The sequence below is a fragment of the Acanthaster planci genome, linkage group LG09 (assembly GCF_054643075.1).
Source record: "Acanthaster planci isolate LZ-2023a linkage group LG09, COTS_SCS, whole genome shotgun sequence".
Lineage (NCBI taxonomy): Eukaryota > Metazoa > Echinodermata > Asteroidea > Valvatida > Acanthasteridae > Acanthaster > Acanthaster planci.
Genome location: NC_141785.1, coordinates 11,820,855 through 11,846,281, shown reverse-complemented (window position 1 = coordinate 11,846,281; position 25,427 = coordinate 11,820,855). Strand labels below are relative to the sequence as shown.

The window sequence follows — 25,427 nt, the reverse complement described above, 5'->3', positions numbered from 1 at the left end:
CTTTAAATCTACCGCCAGCAGTTTGGATATATGTTCACTACCGTCATATGTGCAGGCAGATGTACGTGTACATGCACACCAAATTTGAGACCACAACCAAAGATCGTATAGCGCCGAAGGCGCGACCACAAGAGACCTCAGCTGCGAAAACAAATTCTGACTGGTAGGGCACGTACTTTAACGGGGACAATAAAATGTCGTCTGTATGTCATTGCTATTCTGAAAAAGAACAAGAAATAACCCGTAACATGAAAAGGATTGCTCTGGCGGTAGTAGGCTCTAGAACAAGTAATGTTAGGACACAAGATGAATTTCTACGATTTATTTTAAATTCAGAAAATGTGAATGTTTATTCACACCTCAGATGAATTAAATGGGCTGCTTAATCAGTGAAAGCATGAAACAGGCAGAGGGAAGGACTAAATCTGAGAAACTTGATTTTTTCCAAAGGAACTTTGAAGGAATACAAACTTTAGAAAAAAAACCTTACATTGAACCTTTCTGGGCTTATATTAATGAAAAGGCTTTTGTTGTCAAAATCTCCACCCTCCATGCTGAAGTTGAAACATGCGTCTAATGTGTATCTTGCTCTAGCTCATTTATTATTCATACATATTCTGGCTTTTACAACGTTGTGAGCACCAGCCATATTTTTCTGTTATGGCTGGTTGTACTTTTATCCAACTGCTCTTTTTATTATGATAGCTTGTATATACATCACAACATCAACCAATCATGCGTAATTTGTTCAAGGACTCCACATAAGACTCGGAAATGTTACTATAAGCACGTTCACAGAAGGCACATCCAGAACATTTTCATTCCTGACATCAGAAATACACCTCAAAGTTTCCACCAGGAAGTGGGTATTTTGCCGTCGCCGACCGAAGTTCTGAAACGACATTCTGCTGGGAGTCGTAAAATGGTGCAGCTCCTAACGTGGCCCACCTTTATTTATTTTTTTTTCCTGTGAGAGCAATATTGTTACCTCAATTACTTTCACAATGAGTGAAATTTGATCAAGCTCCGATATTCCCGTGCATAAATCTCAAGTTTCTGTTTCTCTGTCAAAATTCCGATGAAATTTTATTACGGCCCCATTTCCTGGTTTTTTTTCTCAACCAAATGAACTCTATTAATATGGGCCACAAAACAATGGAATAATTTCCTCATACTTAAAGTTGGGTATGTGGGTGAAAATGATTTTTCTAAACGTCATGGACTTTGGAGGACTTCTTACATGTCAACGTGAGATTTACTGAAATATGTTTTTGAAGTGCGCCATGTCAGAACATTTGAAGGTTTTTCACAAAATTTCGGCAGACCGGTCGAATAGCTATCAACAGGTACTGCCGGAAACAATGACGTCATAAATATAGCCCAATAAAAAAGTCCAGGAGCAGGATATCGTTTGGGAACTTTTGACGGTGACAGATATATATCCACTGCCCTTTTAATATATTGCAGTAAAACAAAATGTTTTCAACCTCAAAATTTGTTTTAAAATAATAGAAATAATTATTCTTTAGAGTATAAAAATATATTGCAAGCACATTCAATACAGAAGAAAAGTGTCTGTAATATTCAACTCTGTGTACACACACACAAACATTTCTTATCATAAATCATTCCTTAAAAAGACTTTCAAAACAACCTCCATGTTAAAGTGATCCATATGCCCCAGTGTTCCCACGCCTATACACTGTACGCCACTCTTATCACCATCACTAATTCAATGGAGCCTGCTTATATTTATTTACTCTGTCCTATCGGGAAATCACGACCTTGGATTTGAATCATGGAGTAGGGCAAAGCTGGCTGGCTGTTTTGCGCCGGTCCTGTCTCCTGCGATAGGGCTTTGAATTTTAATCAAATGAGGCAGCGGTGGAGAGCTGTAGCCAGTGTTCGATACTTGTGCATGCTGTAGTCTCACATGGAGACACCGCACCGCGTGTAGCCAACATGCCATACAGTACAACATAAACTGTTGAAAATATTTCTTGTAGGGGTTTTCCTGAAGATATACCCCACATATATATTTGTAATGGACGTTTGTAATGACACACTCGATAAAGCGAAAAGTGCAAACGCTTTTTTAAAAGAGATATTGAGCCATTTTATGCAACAGCGTCATTAGAAGCGAGTATCGTTCCTTGACATATCACAAACTGATTTTTATCGACACAATTAATCCCTACTAAATTCTACACTATTCGAATTGTGTAAACCCAGACGACAAAAAAAATGTCGCTAGCAAGGTCCTCAAACACAGAAAAACCTTCACCGACTACCCCATGTGTAATGACGGAGCACAAGCGGGAAGGAGTAGGAGTATCCCGCGGTATTACTGTTAGACACGGTTGTGTAACATTCGAAATTATAATTCACAAAGACTAACTCGCAAGGGATTGTTTAAATCTGAAGTTTCATAAATAAGAATTCTAAATCACATCAAAATTCGGTTTATGTGTCTCAAACCTCATTCTCATATACAGAAAAGTATAAAGAAAATTGCAAGAGTCACAACTGTATCCTAACACGGCAGGTGTTTTGGAACTTGCTCTAGTTTCGAGCAAAGCTTCCTATAGAACGAACCTAATTTAAAGTCAATTTATGAATTGTTGGTCAGAAATACAAGGCTACCAAAAATATGAGGCATGAAGAACACCTTAATAAAAAGGTGTTCGATGTGACAACTCAATGTCGATCCAGGATAAAGTTTCGAGCAAGGAACTAGTCGGAGGTTGGCAAAGCATCATAAAGAAAAGCCAGAAAATCCAAAGACGAGTTGCAACCGACGACAAGACGGCCCATGGGGCGTAACTATAACCCCCGAACGAAACAGAAAATTCAGGAACAAAAACGAAATCACTAAAAAAAAGTCTTCATGCCAAGGTGGTTGGTGCAGGAATGAGCCCCACAACCAAGAGTCAGTCATTATAAGGGGACACACCCTCTTGGGCTCAATGCCATTACATAATCAAAAGGCATGGCCTAGCTCACAGATCCAGCCAAACTAATAGCTCCAGGAATGTCATTCACTAAAAATAAAAATCAAACCGGTATGCAAATTAGATGCCACACAAACCTAAATAAGTGACCAATTGACCTGAAAGCTCAGGTCGGTTGGTTAAAATATCAACTGGACTTTCGGTTAAGCAATGTATTGCTGTGACAGAATAAAATCACAGCGAACCTGATTTGTAAGTTCATTGAATGTGGCTTTAAAAAACTTTTACAAGCTAATGACCATCAGGATGGCCTTTAGTTCAATGCTGGCTTCATATTTATGTGTTTCACGTTCTTGTGAAAACCACGATTGCAAGAATATCATGATTTGTTTAGCACGAAGACAGGAATTAAACGAATTTTCACTGCTTGAAAAAGGCTACTGCATATTTGATAACCGCTGACTCACAAAATAATCCATCAAACGTCTCGTTTCCACCACAAAAGCTCAATGGCATTGTAGTGTTGGACCTGAACAATAAGCAAAACTAAGTTGTGGAAGGAAACATGTGCCAGACACAGCAGCAGATGCTGGAAAGCCCTTTCCTTCATGGTAATTTTTACAAAGGGAAATACATGCTTAAGGCTCGATCATACCATTAACCTGCCCGAGTACTACCCTCTTCAAACATCACCTGTCTTTATAAAGGCATTCGGAACCTTTGGTAGAGGAAACTTTCAAATCCTCCACTGTGCTGAATGGCTTCCTTATACATGTACTATGATTTTCAAAAAAAAAAAGAAAAGATCATCCAGTTCAATGCAGAGCAACTGTTTTCACAAGACAGCGTCCTATTTCTCTAAATAAGGTCCACCTGGAGAATGGGGCTGTAGACAGAAAAGGATTAATACTTAGTTGCATTAGTACATTTGAGAGCAACTACACATTATTAACATCAGATTTTTCTTGATAAATAAACAGAATGGAAAGACACCGCATGCATAAAGCTAGAAAAACAATATTGCAACTATATAGAAATACAATTTCTTTTTGGGGAAAAACACGTAAGAAATAAATAGTAAAAAATGAGAACATAAGTGAATGTATGCAGAGTTAGCAAAATAAGTATACATAAATTTCTTCAGAAGCAGTCAGAGAACACTTACACAGGTTTTCAAGATACTCTGAGATCACTGAAACTAAATTTATCCTGTATTTGCCCAAACAATATCTTCAACCATACATTAGTATGGTTGAAGATATGCGTCACACTTCACAACTACAAAAGACACAACTACAAAAGACACAAATGCTGCTTTCGTTGACTGCGAGATTACAGAAACCACAAGCAATCTGTCATGTTGTGAAACAACATGTATTAGTGCTTCAAAACTGGCACCACTTCTGTTTACAAATCTTAACAGTCAGTTTGTCTGGCTGAAATCTGCAGACAGTTCATCACCTCTGATTGTCCAGCACATTATTGCTTCATCAGTGCTAAAAATGGGAGGAGTTTTATTTCATTTCAGAATATATTGTTCAGTGTCTTAAGGGTTTCATAACAGGTTTCGGAAACTTTCTTTTTTGGCACTTAAATGATTCCTCAATACTCCATCCCAAGAACAGCAGTAGTACTGTTTGTAAAAAAATAATGCTGGCCCCTTTTTATTCCTAAAGGGAAAAAATACTTGGCAACATGCCAAGAGGGTGGGGGGGCAAGGGATGCACCACTGGCTGTTATTATTTTCTGTTGTGGATGAGATCAAGCTTGTGTGGGAGAATACAGCACCTGTCCCTGTCGAATCCTTCGCCTGAGCTCCTGCCATAGGAGTTGACGCTCCTTCTTGACACCCTTAAGCATGCCCCGGTTCTCCAGGGCTCGGCGGGAGAGGTATGGCAGGACGTCTTCAACAGGGCCGTAGGGGACGTACTTATAAACGGCATACCCCGCTTGACCTGTGAGTGATGATGTTGAGGAAGAGAGGGTGCAGCTGATTTAATGAAAATCCCGTTTGTAAGTGACTTCGTCACAAAGGCGGACGCGCCACGATTTGTAGGCTCTCATTGGACAATCGCTGAATATTCGTGTTAACTTCCAGTTCCATGGTTCCATGTAAACGGTGATCAATGCATGTAACCCTATGTGCAGTGCACGTGTGCAGTGGCAGTGGTTTAAATCGAAGTGATGTCACACTTACGAACCAGATAGAGGTTGTGCATGGAAGCCATCTTTCTGGCAACTGCTTATGTTATGGAGGGACAGCACATAAGGTGTGCTCAAAAATATTCATGTGTTTTTCCATGAGGAACAAAACCTCTTACCAGCAAAATGGCTGTCATGCACAACTTCTGAAGTGATGTTCACTTAGCATCTTTTCCTACAGTGTACTTAAACGGCTCACCATGCAGCTGGCGAGACAATATGAAGATCAACACTTCTGAGGCAAATTTCCTCAGTGATTCAGTGCAAGGAAAATACAGGTTAAAACCCAACCAACTTGACACTGTGATCAATTTATGACAGATCTGCAGTCACGTTTGTAAGTTCACGAACAGGGAATGAACAGAACGGAATGATGTTGCTGCAGCTCATTTGCGTATCTTGCAACTTGGCTCGAGACTCAACTTCGTTCCCATAGGTATGATCTTGCAGTGCCATGTTGGTTCCCAACATACCTTGCATGATTTTAACCTCTGATACTGTATTATTTAAATATCCTGCTATTTGGGAGATTTAAATTAGGACTGTAGTGTTGTTTTTTTGTTTTTTGGGTTTTTTTTTCTGTTGAATATTTTTATTTCTTTATATTTTTTATATATTTCTTTATATTTTTCATCTTTCATTTTATTTCAAATAAGCTTAATATTTTTAAAGAATATCTTATTTATTTTTAATTTCCAGTGAGACGCGGGGTGGTAGGTCCCTGTGGCCATAGTGAGTCTCCTTGCTTTTGTCTCCCCTATGCCCGTCTCGCTGGGGTATGTTTTTATTTCTGGCATGAATAAATAATAATAATAATAATGTGTCTACGTGTGTTGCAGATTTATGTGTGCATGACGTGCAGGCGAATACCAGCATAAGAGTGTGCGGCTTGAGAAATATGCAGGCGTTTCACTTTACGCCTATGTGTATTCATCCTGAATAGCTAGTCAGGGTCATTTTCATATGCTACACAACCAGGGGCTAATGGTGGAACACACACGCAGCCCCCGGAGTAGAGGTTGCATGAGACTAGATAACTTGTGAAAGACTACTGGTGGGTTGTGAGTCAGTCTAAATCAAGCTGAACATCTAACTATGCTTGATGGCCTAACAATGTTGCCTGTAATTCCGAAAAACATACGTTATTTTTTATTCTATTGCACTGATGAGCCAGTTGAGTATTCCAACTGTGCATATCAATAATGAAGCGCATCCCAGGCTCGATTAAGAACAGCAACGGGAGACACGCTAAGTCTAACCCTATCAGCTTGGTCATACACTGACTCGTAGACTTGCTTTGTTCTCGAAAGACCTTGCCCTATTGAAATACCTAGGGGGGCTGTCAGTAAAAAATGGCACCAAAGTTTGGGTTTTTATTTTTTGTTCCAAAACATAACACAGGGTTCTGAATGATTTGAGGAAAGTAAAAGTGGATAAGAGTATACGGACAAGAACAAGGTCCAACTCTGGGGTGGAAGGAAACCTACCTAGCGGGAATGAGACTTGGTCACACATGCCCAACAACTGGCCAAAGTAGACCACACGATCTTTGGGCTTGATCTTCAGTTCTTCCATTCTGGGGGGAGCAAAGAAGAGAATTTCCGATGTGAAAAAAGTAAAAAATAATCAAAACGAAGCCACCAAGGATTGGGCTTGATCCCACTAGCCGTCAAATGATCGTGGCAGAGGAATTTCAATTTTGGATCCCGTCGGGAAGTCAACATTTGTTAGGGTTCCCCTAATGTTTGAATGTGTCTCCGCAGGGCGGTGGCACATACATTACTGTATTTCCCCTTTCACATTATTTCCTGCTCATGTAGCAACATGGATCCCCTGATAGGAGTAACAGAGGAAGTCCAGCTTCCTGTTTTTTCTTTAAAGATGAGTACTGGCAATGAAAAGAATTGAATTGATTAACAGGAAGAACTGGCCGGGAAACAAAAACAGACTAAGCTGGCAAGGCCAAGGAGATTAGGAAACGGTGGTATCATTTTTATCAACAGAAATCTCCCGGAGGTTTTGACAGTGGATTTGATTTCAAGTTTTTTGTGGTCAGACAGTATCTGTTACATGGAGGCATGATTTCATAATTACCAATGTGTAACATGATATCACTGTACTAGTACAAGATACTTACACTCCATAGAGATACCACATCTGTGACATTCTGAAGTGATTTGATTTGGAACAGTGCCAAAAAAATGACAAGTAGAAGAAAATTATATAAATTTACATGCAAATAGTTGAATTATTTTAAAACATCAAACAATGACGTTACCGCGACTTCACTTTGGGTTTTCAACAAAGAAGTCGTCTTTCACCTTTCCACAGAGTTTGAAGACAACCAGATGTTCCTTCAGTATATGGGAATCCAACTATCAGATTTTGATGATGTCATCATGACATTTCCAAACAGGCTTAACCATGTGTGCAGCATCTTCAAAATGCATCAGTGCTAAAAAAAACTAACCTTTCCACGGCAAAGCAGACCGTTTTTTCATTGTGTGACGCCACCATGATCTTCACGCTCCCCCGGTTCCGGATTGTCTCCAAGACCATGTCCAGGCATCGGTGATACATGGCACTCGTGGCCTCATAGTTTGGATTGATGGGGTCCTCGTAGCCGATCTCCTTGGCTCGCTTGCGCTCCTGGTCCATGTAAGCGCCACGGACGAGCTTTGCACCGAAGTGGAAGCCCTCTCGGTGGGCCAGTTCCATGTCAATGCTCAGGTTGTTGAATGCTTGCTGTTGGAGAGAAACAGAATGTTACCTAAAGTCTCTAATTGAGAGATTTGAGAGAGGTTCTCCCCCCATGCTTGTTTGCTGTGAACATTCATTCAAAGGGTGGTAACTCAACAGTCAGGCTGAACCAATGGTGCTTCCTTTGTCTTCTGCTTCTTTGATTCAGGGTTGGCATCCCAACCAGGCTGACAGGTCAATGGAGTTTTCTGTCCCTGCCTGATTAATTGGGTTTTTCTCCCCCCTCAACAACTGAACACCTCTTCGCTGTCTTCCTTCTCCAGATTTCGTCAGGCTTGCAGGGTACAGTGCCATAGGCACTTTTCAAGAATCCTTGATTTCGTTTCCGGATATCATACAGTAAAAGCATACTGAGCAATAAGGGTACACCTCAACCCTGTATTTGACACTGGTGTTAACGTAGTCCAACTCATCCTAAGTCCTTCTCATAAGTAACAGATTACAGAATTCACCCTTTGCAAGCAGCCACCATACGCAAGCACAGCCTCGATCTGGCAGCTTTACACAATAGCTATAGCTGGTTCAGTAATTCCCGTGTATGTTGCTTGGTAATTTTGCACCTGCTGCGTCAGCTCTTATACCATGCGATTGGAAAATATTTCAAAAGCTGGGTTGACGTGATTTTGATGCAATTCTACAAGCTGCCAGGTTGAGGCTCTGCCTCCCACATAGGCAGCGTACAAGGAGCAAATGACAGCAATGCTGAGGTCACAGTGCACAGGAGTAGCCCATGACTTGATTTAACACTGGATGACTTGTGACGGACCTGAAGGGACTTATGAGATGGCAGACATGAGCAGAAGAGTGACAGGCAAATTCAAACAATGACCATCTGTAGACAACTGATTGATTTTCGCTCATAATCTGAACACAACATGCATCCGGGGGACCAAGCACACTTGACCAATGGCTGACATGCAAACAAAATGAGTAGTCTTGATTTAAAACTAACAACAGTCAAGATTGTACAAGGTATGAGAGGAACGCATATAGTGTGGAAAATGGCAGCATTTTCAACATGTCTGCCTGCACTTGCCATCATTGCTGGGATCGCTCATAACCATCTGTACATAAGATACTGAGGCTAATTTCATTGTGCTGCTTAAGCGAAAAATTTGTTTAAGCTTGAAAAACCCTTGCTGGATAAATCAGGTTACCAGCCAAAACTTCTTGTGATGTATATTGTTTTGGAATGGTTTTTTACCTGTCTTTTGGTTAGCATGACAATCACATAGAGTTTGAGCTGGTCACCTTTGTTTATTAAGAAAGGTTTTTTCGTGCTTAAGCAAACTCAGTGCTTAAGCAGCTCTATTAAATTTTGCCCCAGATTGTCTCCTTTACTCTTGTCAATCCAAGGTCAAGCCTACACGTGTACCTTCAAGTAGCACTGATAAGTGTTGAATATGGTGGGCTGTTCCTTGTTGAACTTGCGCATGAGTTCCATGGCTAGCCTGTTGATTGCTGGCTGGAAGTAGGTTTGCTCGGCGTCAATCATCAACCTGACGCCTTTGTCCCGGGCTCTCTGTTGAATTTTGTTTGGAAAGGAAAAGAGAAAAGAGCACACTTGGTCCCATGAAGTCTACAGTTGTGCCTACATGTACCTAGAGCATCTTTTCAAAGCCGTGACCACAAACATGTTTCTGCTTTGGTCACTGGTTGGGTGTTTTCAAGACTTTGGTTTTTCTGACCAAACAAGAACAACGTTGGAATTGGTTCCTCACTGATTCCAAACAACAGAAAATAAGTACACAATTTTTGTTGTACCCAAAATAAGCGAATTCAGCTGAAATCAGCTGAGTGAGTTTTTTTCCCCGCTTAATAGCTCTGTGAAATTTAGCCCCGGGTGCTATTCTTTACGTGCAATGTCTGAAGTTATTTTGAGATTCCAATCCTACCTTGGCCAGTGTGTTGATGCGAGACAGCATCCTCTTCATCTGACTCTCCTCCTCCTCGGTCAGACTCAGCTGCAGAGGCTCAAGATGTCCTCTCTGAACAGGTGAACAAACGTTAAAAACAGTTTATCTGTACCGGCACGAGCCTGTGTTTGCATTGCTAGGCACACCTTGCGGCAAGTTTGAGCATCACATTACAGAGTTATGAAGAAGGTCCAGTTTTAGAGGCAGGAGGAAACCGGAGTACCCCGGAGAAAAACCTGTGAGAGAGAGTATGGACTTGAAACCAAATGCACTTAAAGCCTGGGCCAAGCTGGGACTCAAACCCGGGCATCATTGGTGCAAAGTGACGAAAGAACTGCTACGCTAACTCACTTCCTTGAAACCGCTATGCTAACCCTTGACAAGTAAAATAGGCAAATCCAGCAACACTTTACTAGACATTCTTGATGGCCCCCAGCAATGGTAGAATGCACTGACTTGGGTTTTGTAAGGAGTGACTGCCTGGCACCATGTCTCCATACAGAGCCTACTTCCCCGCTTGACTTATTATTTCTACCTACCTGTATTTGGGGGACTTTGAAAATTTTCGTCAGCTTGATCTCAGGCTCCATCAGCCTGTCCCAGTCGAGGAGATCAATACGACTGAAACCAGACAGACAAAGAACTTTGAATTAGAAATATTCTCTACAATGACAGGACAACTTAATGCGGCACTTACTTCCTGGGCCAAGCCAAAGAAGTAGTTTAAAATCTGCCTCTACAGGCATGTGGAGAATGTACCAAAAGCACACTAACGGAACACTGTGTTTAAATGTACATCTTTCTAATAAGGGCTTGATAAATTATGTCCTATCGGTACCTCAACGTCAAAGAAAAGTGCAAATGTAAACAAAGCGTGATGCAATTATGTTACAGGTCTGTGGAAATTTCAAATAATTTAAGGGACTTTCTCCAGGGAAAATCCCTCCAAAGATGTGTCCCCAAAGGTGAAAAATACTGACCCATCCTGATCGTAGTCCATCCAGGTGAACCACTCTCCCGTGTCGTCGCGCGATGTGATCCCCAAGGCCTCAAGCTCTGACTGGAACTGCTCCTTGGTCAGCTGCAAATCAATAAGGGCGTTGTTGGTTCCCGCTATCTGGACGAACACTTGTCGGGTGCGGATGAGGACCTCAGACAAATTGAGCTGGTTACATAGAAAGGTGAGTGTTAAAGGGATTCTGAACACATAATAGGTTCGAGTTCCGTTAAATAAATCACTTGATCAGCAAATAAATACGCACGAGTCTGGCAAAAACTTGCTTGCCAACATCTTTGGAACTTGGACAGTCTCAAGTAATAAAATCCGCATGACACTCTGACTGCACGGTACTTCTACATGTGCCCAAGGAAATGAACTCACAAAAAGTTTCACCATGTCTGAATAGATGCCCAGTCAGGTAAACGGCAATGATTGGGGGAGGGATGACCCCCTTTTGGCTCCACCTACATGTGGATCAGCAAATGTTATACCCTGAGAAGTTAGGACTTGATTGTATACTACTGATACAATCGGGTCATAAAATTTCACACAGTTCTAGATCTTGATCAGTAATCTGTCATTAGTCAAGGACGCTTTGAACCTGCCTAATGGATGGAGTGAGCCAGCATCCGGATACATGTAGCTGATACAGATCCAGATAAATGTGAACTATATATACAGGCCCATAAATTCCACATTAAAACAGGTTGAGCATAAACCCATGACTATTAACTGTCTAATGGGCAACATTTTTCCTTAATAATTGGCTCAATAAAGCATAGGCAAAGCACATGGCACATGCTGTATGTACTTCCTGTCAACAAAAGCCCCAATGCATTACTGCTATAAATGATTCAGGCACTCGGTGAACAGTTTGGGGATTCTCTCCACAGACTGTGACCCTGTAATGTGCTGTGGCAGTAGCTCAATACAACAGCAAGCAACGTGTTCAGATCACTTTCCCTACAATCACTTGTGCATGCACATCTGCGTTTAATGTCACACTCATGTGACTTTTCACAGGACATGAACATGCAAGACTCATCGAGTCAGTAACTTGGGGGGGTACCAGTACATGTACCCCAAAATACAATGCAAAAAAACAACGCAAGGCAAATTCGATACAACTGGGAAGGGTTCAGAAAAATGAAGAGGCCAATCGTCTGGAGTTCATGCAAGTCCTGGAGTCCTTAAAAATGATCCGAATTGTTCGTTTGGATGCCCATTGTGTTTCCAACTTCATTTTCGTTTCGCACTTATAATCGCTGTGTGACCTCGGGTTCTGATCAGTTGTGGCTGACCTCAAGAAGCTCAAGAAAACCACAGATTGTGCATGCCCATCTGTACAAGTGGCGAGAGTGGCGGTAAACTCAAGAGAAATGACTGAACGTGCTCTAAGTGCATATTCACATATTGACATTGCACACAAATACCTTAAGCTTCAACCAAAGACGACTTCACTGATTTTACTCACGAACATGGTTAAATATCTATTAGCAAACTTACTGCAATCCCTGAAACCCTCTTGAAATATGGCAAAAAGAGTGCTGGACACCAAGACAAACATGGCACAAGAAAATATGTGTCAATGATTTCATGAAAACCACTAAGGCATGACCACTTTCCCAATTTCATTACGGTTCTTGATGTAAGTGCATTAATTGGTTGTCGGGGCAAGGGTGATCAGGTAAATATTAATTAGAGACAACTTACAAGCATCTGTGGTCTGCCTAGGGCTGTGAATTTAACTGCGGTGAAGCCATCCCTTGATGTGGCACCTGGATAGAAATGAAACAGCATTGGAAAGGACAATGGTTGGTATCAAAAACAATAAACAGCAGTAGAACTGATGCGTATACACTGTATGCAACTTAATTGATGACAATAAAATGACGCCTTTGAATTAAAGATGCTGTTAGATACTGTGCACCTTACCTGTATAAATGGTTTGATATTGTTATTATTAACTGCTCTGTAAGGACACTGAATACATGTGCATTATGGAAGTTCCATTAATAATTTTGATATTGATCATCCATGAAATGACGCACCACCATCATGTTCATTGCTTTAAACTGCACCGTCTAAACACATGTTGGATGTTTGTTTGCTGGCTGTGGTAGCTATTTGTTCCGAAAAGCCAGTTGCAAATTTTGTAATCTTGGGAGAGAAAGTTAAAACAGACCATTACTTCCACAATGAACTGATGTTTAGTGTTATTACATTTACTGTAAATTCAAAGATGGCGCATTTGCGTGCATATCTTTGATGTGCATCAGGCCAGTATCTCACAAATTGACATAAAGTCTGAGTCACTTCAAAGAATTTGATGTCAAATATTACCTTCCATTTGACTGAATGCCGGTATTCAATCGTACTACATTCTAACAAAAGCAGAGTCAAATTACATCATACTTGTTCACAAAAAGTAAAGGATAATACGGAAGCAAAGGTATTTTTTGGCCTCCTAGTTGGGCATATGCATTCAGCTGCCTTTAAGTTTCATACACTTTAACACCTTGAAATATGCTTTCAGGATGTAATATCAGTAACCAAGCAACTGATTTTTTCTATTCTCCCCTTGACTATTTGATTGCAAAATAAATATTCAACAATTAATCCAACATCTGATATTGAGTAATTGGCCCAGGCCCAACTGGCACACATGAATGTAGCACACGAGTATGGTCACAGAATATGGTTATATTCACAAACTTTATTTTGACATACATGTAAGTTCCAGTGTTGGAAAGTTTTTAGTTAATATCCCCATACATGAATTCCATATACCTGTGGAATACATAGGGAATAAATCACTGATGGAGATAATCCAGCCAATAATTTCATATATTTCCTCTTACTAATATATACATATCCACAATATGCTTGAGTGTCAGTTCATGAAAGCAAGATTATTCCCTCTGCAGATGCCACAAAGGTTGTTGGTTCAAAAAACTCCAGTGTGAACAAAGATTCATTGCAAATCTTTATACATAGCCCCTGAATAACATTAGGCAAATGACTTGATGGGCATTACAAAACTACATTGAATACATAGGGAGAACAGACAACATGCTGGTTATGAAGCAAATTCACAAAAATCGTTTATACATTTGTAAATACATGTACAATCTCTTCTTTTTCAAGCAAAAGTCAGGATTTCAGCAAGTCTCAGGCAGCTCTGTTTGTCAATCTACTGATGATTCAAAACTATTCCAAACATACAAACAAATACATGATTAAACAAGTCATATGGCAGAAAGCATTTGTTTCTTTAATGCACAACATCTGGGCTGGTTTTTCCTGGATTCAAAGCCTAATTATGCATGTATGATTTTATAAATGTACATGTATCATCACACGATTATCTTTAAAATATTACATTTCACATGCTTCATTGGCCACCCACTCAGTTGAAAAACAACATACATGTACATGTACAGTTAAGCTGGTAAACTTTGCACATGTATGCATCCAACCTTAACGTTAATTTTCTAAACATGTATGGACAATATGGCACTGACAAAAAGTTCACAATATGGTGGTAGTTTTATTCATTGTACTGGTTAATAGCTCAACATAAAAGGCTTGGTTATGGTACTGGGGTGCCTGGGAAGTGAGTACCAGCACACCGTGGTGCCACTATGGACAACCTGTAATAGAGCTGAATACAGGGCTATATTTGGCAAAAATTAAAATGAGGCGCCACTGGTTCCTAAAAAAAAAGTAAGGAGCCAGGTCCATTTTTGTACAAACTGTACACACATTTGCAAAATATATGCAGACAATCTGACAGAACACACGGAAACATTATTCAGTATGTAATATTATCTGCATGTCAGACAGGCTTTGGATTTTGTGCTTGCAGAAGAAATAAAGAATGGCCACTAATTACATGTTTTTGGAAAAAAGTTGAAAGAAAAGACAAGGCATGTTTGTTCTCTTACATGTACATTTGAGTATTTCGTACCTGGGACTGGACTGGACCAAGGGAAGCTTTGGTTTTGAAAATCAAATACATTTCGGACTGAAACAAGTTTGTTGGGCTGGAATTGTGGCATGCATAGACTGCAAATGCATTAAGAACATGTGAAATGTGTCAGCTCCCCATACACACTCTATACAGCGTGTGACCACAAACCAGTCGACTCAGGTACCTACAGGTGCATGTAGTACCTGTACATGTATGTGCGTGTATGTACCTGCATGTAAGGTACGTTGCAGTTAACCTGGGCTCATGCTGTGTACATAGTAAAACAGAGAAAAAAACATGTGATCATACAGCCACATCCCTCAGTGCACCAGAAAACTGGGCAGTGATCGTTTGTGAATGACTGACAAGGTTGGAACCAAACTGGCTATTCATTATGTGTGCAGCACAGCATGCAACTATAACTTATCAATGTGCAATGATGCATACTCCCCCATTTTGATTCCAACACTTGAAACACTCACGTCACAACTCTCTCTATAAACAACTCTGACCTGCAGAGTTCCCTCGGCATTAGGCCACATGAACATAATACCCAGTTTCTCAGCAGCACCCAAAATTGGTGCCGCATCCATTTCCTGCTTTTATTTAATTTATCAAATAAGTCTGGTTGGCAGCAGGATGGCAGCAAGGTACAAGGCTGGTTTTGAGAAAATTGAGACTACCCCCAAAATTTTAGACCAGTGATTCATTTAGATGATCCCGAATTCTCCCGATCATCCCAGCTGAACTGTTCCCAAGTCAATGTACATGTATTTGTTGGCAGAAATAGATGGCTTTAAACATGTACATGTACATGCATACCTCGTTATTATTTAATATGCAGCTTCGTAACTACATTGGAGGCAAAGTAAAGTATGTGTACTTCATGAAAAAAAACGAACATAAATCCCAAAAAATGCACGGCTCATTGAATGTTTCAAAAGGTTCTGATGAGAAACCAAGAATTCTATTTAGGTGGCCTTACAGCACTTTTAACCACATTCACATACATGTACATGTACAAGCACAGAATGCATCATGCATCATCGACTGCAAATGGCAAAGCACTTTTTTAGTCTGCCCGTGGGATCATGCTCTTTCCAAGAATCGGACTGGCAGACTGTGGCCCGGTTGCGATTTGTAATAATCAAAATGCACCTGTTTTCTCATATATTGAACAGCGTTAGAGTTAAGGACAGCCTCTCATGATCAGTCAGTCAGTCAGTCAGTCAGTCAGTCAGTCAGTGCACATTGCAATGGAAAGCCAAATCAAGGATACAGAAATATTTGCAAAAGTTCTCCGATTTCATTTGTCACGCAGCCTTGTTTAATGTGAACATCCTACAAACACGGCCCATAATGAGCTCCACTTGCAGGACAATGAACCCCCCCACATTGCAAAGAGAGACGCTAAGCCTGGACATCAATGCAATTACCATGTGTGCCCTCTGCTGTTGTGAAGACCCAAAAGTTGGTTCATTTTTGGATGCAGAGCATTTGTTCGTATGCTGTGCCACGTGCATACAAAGACATGTGATAAACTGGAGTCCTTCGCTCTTTGCACGCTGCCGCAATTGGCAAGCAGAGCCTCAAAGTGGAAGCTTCGGTGAAAGAACTAACGCAGCACGCACAAAATTACATAAGTAACACATATGAGAATCACTGAACTTGCTATCTTTTATGCGTAGAGCTGCCAGGTCGAGGCTCTGCATGCCTTATGGGGGTAGAGTGCAAAGCGCGTGTGGGATGCAGATGCCACGCAACAAAGTGCCCTATGCACCAAGCCCATGCAGCAGAATTTATAACCAGCACCTAATAAAAAGACAGCAGCTGTTATTCCAAGGGCGTTGGTAAGGGGTCAAAAGTTGACATCTGAAGATTTGCATGGTGGGGGAAACAATGCGGAGTAACTTGCGGTAACAGCTAAGAAATATCTCCTTGGGGAGTCTGGTACCTGGTGCTACCGCTAGCTACTCTACAGGGTCAAAGGTTAAAAATCATCCCTGTCCCTGATCTACAACCCCTACCAGTGTCCTCAGTACACCAGTGACTGGGTGGTAGGTCAAGAGCCCCTCAATCACCACCTTGACCTCAAACTCACCAGCAACATCCACACAATCCAGCAGGGTCTTTAGGTTGTCATCACATTTTTCCTCATCTTCATAGAAGTAGGTCCGTGCACTTTCCACGTCAGCCCTTCTGTCTGCAAACTCGCGGTAGGCTTTAAACTGTTTCAGGTGGGTTTCTGTGGTAAACAGGAAGGGGAAAACATTTCTCTTACACGATTATCCATTTGTGAACATTTTGAACCGGTTCTTAGAAAGATCAATTTAAACATCATTTTCAACATTTCCATATTGTTACTTAATAAAGACAATGTTTGCAGTTCACCTTCTTTTCCCGTTTCAGCATGAGACACACAGGACCTGGCAAGAAATGAAAAAAGACAATAAGGCCATTGCAGAAACAGACAGAGTGCTTTCAGTGTAAGATGTGAAAAGATGAAGCATACGATATTCCTAACATTGTACAACGGATGGTAGCAATGCGACAAGGGTGAACAGGATGATGACGGTGATGGCAATGGTGAATGTCAAAGATGATGGTGGTGACTTGTGGGTAGCATAGAGCGAAGTCAATGAGAACGCAAACGGAAAAGGATGTTAGTGGGCCAGGTACACACACAGGTGATCCTTTTTTGAAATTTATAATCACATTTTAAGTTTTTGCACTCCCCTCTCTAATGAAAAAATTAGTTATGTCTGAAATTTACACTGAAGTTTTGTTAATACTGTAATAGAAAAAGCAATGTACCTTCTTATGTACAAAAAATCTTGATTTAAAATAAATGTTTCATGCCAACAACCTTTGCCAGGAACTTGTGCCTAAAAAGTGAACTTAAGCGGAATGTTCAATTCTAACAACCTTCTGCCGAGAATGAAGTTTGCTTTACATCCTCATCTCAGTGGAATGCTAACGCCGCTTTGTTGCATGCATGTATGAGTATATAATGTCCTTATTTCAGGCAAATACAATGAAACACTATCTTCCTTTTTTTGATTGTTATATTAGCCCCTTGCCAAATAAAGATATTTCAATGCTCTATCAATTTCCTGAGAAATCTGAATTTGACCTTTGACCAACTACTTACCCTTAGGATCTTCATCCAGGCACTCGCCTGACTTTTTTTTCACCGCTTTAAAGTAGCCCTTGACCTACTGGTGCCCACCATTCTGACCTGAGTCACTGGCCAATGTGAGGGAAAGATTGACAATTCTCTCCCCTTCCCCCGCCCCCGGCCCACACTCCCTACCCCCACTATGGTGCACCATGCCAGTGGAAATCGTTCTGTATTCAAAAAGTAGCAGTGCCATGCTTAGAACTGAAACTAGTTCTACCAGTGAACTTTTGTCAACCGCTGATGAACTTTGTCAAGTAACCTATGCACAACAGTTGCACATATGTCCTGTGTTTTGGCAAAATAGGCTAGTGGTTGACCGACAGTCAACGATCAGTCTTGCCTTAAATATTTCACACTGCCCTCTATAATGAATAGCTTGTGTGAAAATGCCAACGCATTTTAAACTCAAGTACAGGGCCCACCTGAGTTGGCATGGGTTGGCCCTAAATCATTCAGTGAACCCTGGCATCTAACTCAGGACTCAAACTGGTCAGACACCAGAAACCCCGCTCGCAGAGCTGCATCAGTGATGGGAGTTACATGTACATCACAAGCATGCATGGGCAGTCTTGTAAGCCTGTTCAACAGCTCAGGTGGGAAAAGTAGCTTTCTTTTGTATTGAAACATTGATCACCAATTTGTGTGGGTGGGCCAAAGCATGAAGAAAGTTCACCCCTGGTAGGCAGTAGCTTTTGCCTCAAAATGCATATTTGCTTCATTAGTGTTCAAGAGTGAGGTACATGTACTTTCACTGAATTTTGGGTACTAGTGTTTAGTTTTAGTGTTTTGTTTTGGTACATGTAGCTGCCTGAGATTCTTTTAATTAGGGCAAACCCGTTATATATAATTCTTTTAATTAATTATACATTGTTCACTGGCAAAAGCTATGACTGCGACAAAGCAAAGAAGGTCAACTCCGAGTTACATGGGAAAGCACGTATGAAGCTCTATTCTCCCTATCATCCATGCACTAACCATGCACTGTTCTATATCCCATCAAACCATGTTCATTTCTTCACAAGGGGTGCAAGTGGAATGGACCTTCAAACGTCCACGTCCATCTGCGTAAGTGTATGTCTTGTATTCATGCGAGGGGGTGACCTTTGAAAATTGCCCATACACAAGAGGCCTATTATTTGTGCTTCCTGAACACAAGATTGAAAGAAGCTGTTGGTGTCACCCTTAACCTTGGAGAGTGTGATGGATACAGAATGTATCACCTTGAGTGGTCCTTTCCAAGGCTTTGTAGAGGCCTACTTCATGAACAAGAAACCAAGTGATGATGATGAATGATTTACATAGATCTGTTCACGTCCATGTAAGTAAACACTTCAAGAATGGCAGGGTTGATGACATTTTGGGGGCTGTATTGAGGAGATGCCAATTTGGATTTGCACATAGCCAAAACTCAAACAAAATGCATTGTTTATGTATGACTTGTGGACTAGGCCAATCAGATTAGAGGGGGAAAGGCAGTATTTAAATGGAGCAAAGCAAGCAATGCAATTTCAGAGGTTTGTTGCCTCCCATCATTTTCAGGAGACAATTTTTATGGAGACGCTGAGCACAGCAATTAGCTACGCATAGCAAATATTTCAACAGTTTCAACAGAATACCAGCCAAATATATGTATATCATGATGCACATTATCCCTCATGGCTGGTTCTCAGCTGACTTTTGCTTTGCACAAGAATTTACGACACACAAAGCATCTACTCAGCTGCAAAAGGAATTCAGGCCAACTGTTGACAACTGTTGTTAATTATGATTTGACAAACATTATCCAAAAAATGGATGATTTGGACCAGAGAGTTGACCATTTGGAACCACTCCATAGGGCGTGGTCACACCACTGGTTATCAATAGGCAATATGTATCAGTGCAAAGGAAATCATTCACATGGAAATACATGTACGACGCTTGAGTCGGAGACATATGCTAAATGTTCAATAAGGGCCATTTTTGTGTAGTTGTTTCGAAAATGGCATTGCTGTTAAAAAGCTCCGGACAAATGGCCAAATTTAGTTTGCGATTCGCACCTCAACTTGCCCCAAGACATTACATGAGGTCAGTGGCCAATTCATGGAGCTACACGATGGGTACAGATATTTGTTCAGCACGGCAAATTTCGGCTCTGCAGAAGAAATAGGGAACCAGCCTTAAAAAAGACATGTGTTGGATATTGTTTCCGACTTGTTCCTTGCTCGATTTTTCTCAACACAGAAATCTGGCAGAGCGATCTCCGTTTGCCTCGCAAAGCTCTGTGACACGGGGCCATGCATGTCTCCAGCTGACTCTTACCCCATCTCTGCCTCCACAGCGTCGCTGTGGGGCATGTCTTCCTCTACACTGTAGTCGAGGATGGACCCCACACCAAACTGGGCAAGCCGGTCGATGGTGGGCTGGATGGACACCTGGTCACGGCCGGCGACAAAGTGTCCATAAAAGGTGGCATCCATGGCAAGCTCAAACAGACGTTTACCGAAAACCTTCCTGGAGAATTTCATGATCTGGACATAATTAGGATAAAGAAAAAATAATATCTTGGTTTTGGGTTTGAATATTTTTAGATCTAGTCACAGTCACGGTCAAACAAGGAATTACTCAGAAATGACATGACTACAGCATTATAAAATTGAAGTGAATCTGGTCATTCCATAAGGTTTGGGCACAAGTTGTGACGGTGTCCTTGTTACATGGGTAACTTTTATCGTCTGCCATGACCTGTAGAGTAGATCCTTTACTCTGTAAAAGTAACACACACCTTTGTATTCAGCCTTGCAAGATGTAAAACAATGTCAGTTTGGAATCCACATGCAGGGAAATAGGTGTCCATTTTATGGAACCCATGTAACAATTGACACCGTCACAAATTGTGCCCCAACCTCATGGAATGACCCAAATAACAACAAATGATTCCAAACAAATCTTACTTCAAATACATAATGCAAAGTCATTCTACCTTTAGAAGATGAAAAAAATTGCTGCCAATACCATGAAAGATACTAGCATTGTAGTGATGCTCTTTGAATTTTTGTATACATGTACTTCCATTAACAATTTTGAATGCGTAAATATAACACAGACTTTCCAAAGATAGCTCAGTATAAATACAGATTGGATATTTTTAATCAGTCTGTTCTTTTTTTTCCACACTGCACTGTTTACATGTCGTTGGACCTTGCCATGTTTACATCTGTTATCCATAAAGTGAACATCCGGTTTCCACTCATTGGAGCACCTCACTCATTATGGTGGATTTATTGTACCAGGACAATTTTTTAACACATCAGTATACTTAAAATACACCACTCTAATTTTTACCTACTATTTGTATGGGCAGCCAAAGTATGCAGAACTCCCTTCGTTTGGTTGGTTTTTATTTCTCTTTCAATATCATCATCACCTTCACTTTATTTTCCATATGATTCATATATTGTGAAGACAATAGTCTGTATGGATGGAGACCCCTAAAAAGCATTGCTTGTCGAGTAGAGGTCCCCAGTTATTAATACAATTAATTCATTCACAATGGACATTTGTTCCATTGATTTTAAATAGGGTTATATTTTCAATTGGTACAGAGGAACATGTATTATCATCGGGTGTTTTAACACTTTCTGAATTAGGCCTATTCTTGTATTTTGAACCGACAGCCAACCATAGCTTTAGCTGCCACAAGTAGGAAAAACACGACTGTGACGTCAAAAGAGCAGACCCTACATGTTACCTTTTAAGTGTGGTTTGAAGAAAAGACCATCCGTGATTGCTATTAGTTGCAAATAGAGTGCCTCTTGGATGTTTGCTTTATATTTATTTATTCACTCATGTGAGATGGCTAATAATAGAGTTACGTTTGAAAAAAATCAGCTTTATGACTGTGACTTGTGACATGGAGACCACAGGGTTTATGACTGAATCTTCTCATGTTGTGAGCCTTCACGGGACTGGGTTCTTCCAGGGAAACAAATCACTGCATTGGCTTTGCTGGGGCTCTAAATCCTTTATCATGTTTAACCCTAACCCCATAGACTGTATGTAAAATCATAGAGCAAGGTCATATTGAGATTGGAGGATTTGGGACTGTTGGGACTATGAATATACTGGTAATCAGTGGGGTAGCTAGGATTTTACTGGGGGGGCACAAGGGGGCACAAGCATCTTACGGGGGCACCAGCTTTCAGGGGTGTGGTTTTTTGGGGCAAGCTTTTGTTAGCCTTGTTCAATATCCATTCATAGGTTTTTTAGTGGGGGGAGGGGCACCGGGAAATTGTAGGGGGACACGCTTCCCCCCTCCCCCAGCTACTGTACACCACTGCTGGTAATTACTTAGAACGTTTCAGGCATATCAGGATACTCAATGTGGAGAGTCCCATTCATGGACATCACTTGACACCGTGTGCAGAGTGCACATTGGTCTGAAAAAATGTTATTTTTCAAAAGTTAAAGGCTTCGGAAAGAGTTCCATACACGGATGCCACTTGACACCCTGTGCACAAACCCTATGGGACTGGTCTGAAAAATTTTAAGTTTTTTCTAAGTAAACAACTTTTCTGGACATGTTTTTGCTTTCTGACAGCTAATAGGTCACTGTAGGGAATATTTCCTTTCGTCCGTATATGGAACTTCCCCAAGGCCTCTTTATTTTTCTGGTAAATTTAACTTTTTATCATGTTTAACGTTATACTAACATGAATAATCACTTTCTGAAGGCTGACGTCCTACCACTGTAGCCTATGGGGAAAAATAATGATGTCTATACATGAAACTCTTCCTGGATCCTTTCCAAATTTGCACAACTCCCGCTCATGTCAAGTTATGAAATCCTACCTCTTTGTTGTAATTCACCAGAAAATTCAACTGGCATAACTTGAAAACCAAGAAGGCCCTGGCAATTTCCAAGGTGGTCTTGCTGCGATATGCCTCCTTGCAGTCACAGAAGACGGTATCTAGGCCTAAACCATCTGCCCTGCCTCCAGGATGTCTACGCTTGTCCAAAGAGGTTGCCGCCGTAGCCATTGTTGCTGGTAATGGCCCCACGGCCGCCGAGGTTCGCCGGCCATTCCCCTGGAGGACACGGGGGCTGTGGTTGGACAGTTGCCGGCTCTCTGCGTTGTTTTCGGCATCGTCGCCATTTTCAAGAGAGATTTTTGTGCCAGAAGCCGCCGTCGTTTTGAGTCGAGCAAAACATGCTTTCATTGGATTGATACTTCGAGAAAAATAGCAACAGCATCTTCTGAATGAAACATTTCCACATATGGCGTGTCTAGCCATCCTGATTTCGCTTACTAAAAGGCTAAAGTCACTGTCATTTCAAGATTTGAAGAAACGATACTTTCTCTTCTACAAACTTTCACAGGTACATATGACGACTCGGCTTTTTTGTATTACGTAAACTATACTATAGTACGAGGCCGTAATACGATCCGATAGCATGGACCGTTTTCTAATGTTCGACTACGCCTCAGTAGTCCAGGCTTCATCTGTTTTTACCACTTGACTGTGAAGTCATTAGCTCAAAAGTAAGCCTAGTGGTACAACCTAAATATCGTATTAATTATGAAAGAGCAAAATATTACAGTTTTAAAATTCAATTCAAACGCTTCAGACCTTGGATCGGGAATTGACATTGGAGATGAAGCCTGGTACCGAGACGAAGTCGAGTATTCAAAAACGGCAATGGGTGCAAATATTGCGGACAGGCTCGATCATGACGTCAGGGACCCACCATTCTGTTTAGGAGGCGGAGTTAAAGAAATTGTAATTAACGTACCTCTTTTAGTAAAATATTACCATTTACTGCAATTTAATGGAAAATTTAGATTTTAAAGGATTAGTTTTTATTGGTATCTTCTACTGATTTATCAACCGAACGAGGCAAAAGAACTGAGTAACACAAACGCGACCCCCTATTTATCGTGACGGCTTAGATTGGTCTGGAGGTGTGTCAGAAATAGTCTTGACCCAAGACGTCGGGGATTCGTAGTTGTTTCATTTCTGTTGAAGAGCACCCTCGCACAAAGTGCAAGCTGGCGCACAGTCTAATTATGAGGCGTGAAATGGCGCGGCTATGCACGATGTCCTTTATCAAGCACTAACGTCTTGAAACCAAGACTAGGCACGAGCGTGCTTGGTACAGTACAATTCCCATCAAAGCTATTAAAAAACCCTATGTTAAGGGCCAAATAAGTAATAACATACACAACAACATGACTGACGTTTCTGAAGCAAACATAAAATTATTGTCTGGTCCCTAATCTAGGTGCTTCAAATTTCTTTTATTTTTTGTGTTAACTGATTACATTTTAATTATTCCCACAACCACCCCCCCGAAAAACGATTTTTACGAAGGCTGCTTGCTGCCATTTTTCAAGTGGCAACCCTCAACTTTCTCAGGCACTTAGGACCATTTTTCAACAGTATTTTTCAGCCATTTGGCTCTCAGATGGATTTACAAAATATCACCATTTAGGGTGTCACCAAACAATTTCCTTTTTCTAAGGAACTGCAGGACACTTTTCATGCTAATAAACTGGCCAGAAGTTCTCACTTGAATTAGTGGACTGCACCTAAAGACGTTGGTTAACCAACTAGCCGCCACAAGAGGGCGCTATCACGGCAAATCAACTCACGAAGTTGTGGGGCGAGTGCGAGCCGTGAACTAGTTCGAGCACTTGTCCAAGCCCCCTCCTTCAAAAAATATGAGGGGTGCATTGAAAGTAACGTAAACATATTCATGTAAATGGTTCTCTTAAGTAGGCCACGTCCGAATCACATGGCTGTGGCTTGAAATTACACACAACTTTATGGGGACTGGCTGCGGCAGCCAAGTAATTCGGACACGGCCTTATATTATATTGGCTAGACGGACAATTACTACCAAGGCACCATGCAGTCTCACCTGCATTATGGCCAAGATCTACAGCCGCCTGATTCTCAGCAGGATCCGAGTATGCATGGACGCCGCAATGTTGAGATACGACCAAGATGGCTTCAGAGAAGGGAGGTGTCAGTTGATCAGTACACTGCACTTCGAAGGATCAAGAACCATGGCCGTCCTTATCTTCAGAGACTTTACAAAAGCTTTTAAATGGATCCATTGCAGGAAAATGATGAAGATCTTAAAGGAGTGCAGAATGCCTCCACGCCTTCTGAAAACCATTCAGGCCACTTACACGAATACCAAGACCAACTTGATCACCCATTGAATTGAAGGGGCGGTGTGTTCGACATCCTGGCTAGAGTCCTCCGCGGGGGTACACGCCTGCCATTTGTCTTCATTGTGCTCAACTACATCCTGTTGCAAGATCTCAAGGACCACGGTAAGCTTGACGTCATCATTATGGCATAGAGGTCGAGGAGAATCCAGTCAGTCAAGTTCTCAGACCTGGACTTTCCGAATGATATCGTCCTGCTCTCAGACCAGACCAGAGAAGCCTAAGAA

The 25,427-nt window shown here is 41.2% G+C and overlaps 1 protein-coding gene across 3 annotated transcripts; it reads right to left on the bottom strand.

The window, feature by feature from the left end:
* Positions 1-307: 307 nt before the first annotated feature.
* Positions 308-23,601, bottom strand: LOC110981994 (proline dehydrogenase 1, mitochondrial-like). Of its 3 annotated transcripts, XM_087141181.1 has the most exons (13): positions 22,814-23,401; positions 20,285-20,493; positions 19,204-19,236; positions 17,194-17,228; positions 16,904-17,047; positions 12,543-12,607; positions 10,810-10,994; positions 10,369-10,450; positions 9,809-9,901; positions 9,289-9,435; positions 7,624-7,898; positions 6,641-6,729; positions 308-4,906 (listed from the first exon to the last, which is right to left on the bottom strand). In XM_087141181.1, the coding sequence occupies exons 1-13, from the start codon at positions 23,255-23,257 to the stop codon at positions 4,713-4,715; spliced, it is 1,995 nt and encodes a 664-aa protein (XP_086997307.1). In that variant the 5' UTR covers positions 23,258-23,401; the 3' UTR covers positions 308-4,712. The 3 variants fall into 3 exon arrangements, with proteins under 3 accessions (XP_086997307.1, XP_086997308.1, XP_022095788.2); XM_087141182.1 differs by lacking the exon at positions 9,289-9,435 and having other exon boundaries at positions 22,814-23,601; XM_022240096.2 differs by lacking the exon at positions 19,204-19,236 and having other exon boundaries at positions 22,814-23,397.
* Positions 23,602-25,427: the final 1,826 nt, after the last annotated feature.

Bases quoted from the DNA above. Each gene is read 5' to 3' on its own strand.
- LOC110981994 (XM_087141181.1), bottom strand. From the start codon at position 23,257: ATGGCTAGACACGCCATATGTGGAAATGTTTCATTCAGAAGATGCTGT. The intron at 12,608-16,903 runs GTGAGTTTGAGG...ATTTCTATCCAG, and splicing joins GGATTGTGTGGATGTTGCTG to GTGCCACATCAAGGGATGGC. The intron at 6,730-7,623 runs GTTAGTTTTTTT...TGCTCCCCCCAG, and splicing joins GTCTGCTTTGCCGTGGAAAG to AATGGAAGAACTGAAGATCA.